This window comes from Octopus bimaculoides, chromosome 1, assembly GCF_001194135.2.
Source record: "Octopus bimaculoides isolate UCB-OBI-ISO-001 chromosome 1, ASM119413v2, whole genome shotgun sequence".
In the NCBI taxonomy this organism is placed as follows: Eukaryota; Metazoa; Mollusca; class Cephalopoda; order Octopoda; family Octopodidae; genus Octopus; species Octopus bimaculoides.
In genome coordinates, this window is record NC_068981.1 from 177,839,791 (window position 1) to 177,843,294 (window position 3,504).

Here is a 3,504-nt window from a genome sequence, read left to right on the forward strand (position 1 = left end):
TGATATTTGTAAGAATTATTGGGTCAACATTTCTATAGAGTAATGGCTTCTAATGCTAACTGTAAAGAGCGAATTCTGGCTATTTTTAGCTGTGCGGGGGTCGATTTTATCGACTCACTCCCGTTCCCAAAACTGCTGGCCTTGTGCCTAAATTACTAACTGCTACTGCTACTACTACAACTACAACAATAACAGCAACCAATAGAACTAAAATAGTTTTCTAAGCAGTTTCTTAAGAGGTAAATTGTAAAGTTCCCATTATTTATATATAATCTTGAAACGTACTTTCATTTAGAGTATCTGAAAAGGTTTTATATATAATCAAGACATCATAAAGAAGAATGGAGAATTATACATCATCATCATCGTTTAACGTCCGCTTTCCATGCTAGTATGGGTTGGATGATTTGACTGAGGACTGGCGAACCAGATGGCTACACCAGGCTCCAATCTGATTTGGCAGAGTTTCTACAGCTGGATGCCCTTCCTAACGCCAACCACTCCAAGAGTGTGGTGGATGCTTTTACGTGCCACCGGCATGAAGGCCAGTCAGGTGGTACTGGCAACGGCCACGCTCAAAATGGTGTATTTTACGTGCCACCTGCACAGGAGCCAGTCCAGCGGTACTGGCAACGATCTCGTTCGAATGTCTTTACACGTGCCACCTTCAAAATATATTTATTAAAGCATTATTCTGAATCAAATTCCAATCCAACACATGTTTCTGCTGGATAAGTGTCCTAGTGTCAATTGATGTTGCAGTTATGTGCATTAGTTGATTTAAATTTTAATCAGTTCCAGTACATATTCGTACCTATGCTGCTTTGTTCAAGGTTTTAATCCTGCATGGGTAAAACCTTCAACAAAGCTGTATAGGAATGTCTACCCTAGATGAATATGTACTGCAACTAATTTAAATTTAAATCAACTATTGCAGATAAGTGTTACATCAAAGTACACTTATCCTGCAGAAACTCATGTCAGAATGGAATTTGATGAAAATAATGCTTTAATAAATAAATTTTGAAGATGTATAATTCTCCATTCTTCTTTATGGTATTTTGGTTCCCAACCACATAATTCAAGGTTTAGCCCCACTGCATGCACCTTGGGCAAGTGTCTTTTACTATAGCCCCGGGCTGACCAAAGCCTTGTAAATGGATCTGGGAGACAGAAACTGAAAGACACTCATTGTGTGTATATGTGTGTGTGTTTGTGCCCCCAGAACTTAGTGGTTCAGCAAAAGAGACCAACAGAATAAGTACCAGGCTTAAAAAACAAGTACTGAGCCAATTCATTTGACTAAAAAAAAAAAAAAAAAAAATTCATGGCTGCAGTCTAATGACTGAAACAAGTGAAAGATAAAAGATACTCTATATGCTGTATGAAATCCAACAAAACGAACTCAGGATTTGCCTATTGAGTGAAGTACCATTTAACTTAGTTGTAAAGGATCCTGCATGTTCCCTTTCATTTGATGTGGTTAATCAGATTGGGATTATAGCAGAGTACCTACTTGGATTCCAAATCCCTATTCCTTTACATTTTATATATCTATATATGCATGTATGTATATATAAAACCTTTTAGCATTCAGATTACTGAATCAAATGTGATGTTTATTTATTTACATCCTTTAAAATTAATCATGTATTATCTTGTAGCTTTGAGATTTTGAGGATGTGAATGTTTATTTTTAGATTAACACTGTAGGGTAGGCGTGAAAGGCTGGATCTGGCCAGTTTGGACATAAAGCAGGTAGAATATTTGCGCCAGATGTGGCTGGTTTTAATACTAATGGAACATATATATATAGATATATACACTCACACACAAACACATACATATATGCATGTATAACCAATATAGGTTCAGTCTGTAGAAGAATCTATCACAATACCTGTACTTGGGGACCATACTGATTGTTCATGTTCATATTCATGTTCATATTCATCTGTTGCTGCTGGTTCTGTTGCTCTTGGATAGCTACCATGCTGGCTGTGGCTGTGGCTGTAGCTGTGGCAGTGGCAGCCGCTGCCACCAGAGCAGCAGACAGCGCTGCTGGAGCAGCTGGGTATTCATTATTGCCGGACATCTGGGAAGGGTTAGAACCTGGAGTATTTGGAGTTGGAGGGTAACCACTGAAAAACAAAAACATATTTTAAAGCTTCACAAGAGCAAAGAAAAAAAGAAACAGAACAAAAGAAAAGAAAAAAGAAAAAGAATTCTATTATATTCCAATACAAAAGCTAATTCCACAAATGTTGACCATATTCCTTATCTAGAGAAAGCTTTAAAAGATTTTTTTTAAACTATATATATATATATATTTACAGACTCAGGAGTTTGAAAGTACTTTACGCACACAAGCACACAAAGTAATGAAACCCATGATTTTATTCTTTTATGCTCAATGATATAAGTGTTCCTAAGATTTCTGATGGTGGGAGAGATGGCTGAAAAATATTCAAGCACCACTACAGTGAAAGGAAATAGGCATTTAAACATAAAGCAATTTATTCATTTTTAGTGCTTAACAAAAACTCTAATAAATAAATGATGGCCATGATGATGATGATGATGATGATGATGACAATGATGAATTTGATGATGAAAAATATTTCTTTCTACTATAGGCACAAGGCCTGAAATTAGGGAGAAGAGTGGGGTAAGTCAACCCCAGAACACAATCGGTACTTATTTCATCAACCCTGAAGGGATGAAAGATGAACTTGAAATGTTAAGAGCAGAACAAATATTGCAAAGTATTTTTTTCCAATGGTCTAATGATTCCACCAGCAATTTTAGGGGAGGGGGAGTCAATTACATTGACCCCAGTTTTCAACTAGTATTTATTTTGGCAACCCCAAAAGGATGAAAAGCAAAGTCAACTTCAGTGGGATTTGAACTTAGAGCATAAAGTGCCAAAAGAAATGCCACTCAGTATCTTGACCAATGTACCAATGATTCTGCATTAATAATGATAATAACAATCTTTTCAAGTCTAGGCACAAGGCCTGCAATTTTAGGGGTGGGGGTTAGTCGATTACATCAACCCCAGTGCTCCACTGGTACTTATTTTATCAATGAAAGGCAAAGTCAACCACAGCGGAATAACGACGATGATGATGATGATGATGATGATGATGATGATGATGATAATAATAATAATAATATGATGATGGAAGTGCAAGAATTCTTTGCAGGATTCTTGAAGCATGACCAGTAAAACAAAGCCTGCTGGCTGTGGACAGCTGACACTTTTCATCATACCCAGCAATATAAGCTGTGAGATTTAATACAATAATAATAATAATAATAATAATAATATCCTACAGTATGATGAAATATAAACCTAACAATCAAAAGCATAAATAATATTTCATCACATATATTCATCATCAATCTTTTGAAAGATAAAAATGCACTTTATGTTTCAAGACTAAAAGCTTGTCTAAACAACAAGGCAAGCAATACTGAAACAAATCATTAAATATACTTTAA

The 3,504-nt window shown here is 36.0% G+C and overlaps 1 protein-coding gene across 8 annotated transcripts in view; it reads right to left on the reverse strand.

Annotated features, from left to right (window-relative positions):
* Positions 1-3,504, reverse strand: part of LOC106871676 (zinc finger MIZ domain-containing protein 1) — a 105,771-nt gene that overhangs the window by 17,014 nt on the left and 85,253 nt on the right. For all 8 annotated transcript variants that reach the window (XM_052972871.1, XM_014918270.2, XM_014918268.2 and 5 more), the window contains one exon: positions 1,901-2,141. In XM_052972871.1, the coding sequence (XP_052828831.1) occupies positions 1,901-2,141 (241 nt within the window). The remainder of the gene's footprint in view (positions 1-1,900; positions 2,142-3,504) is intronic.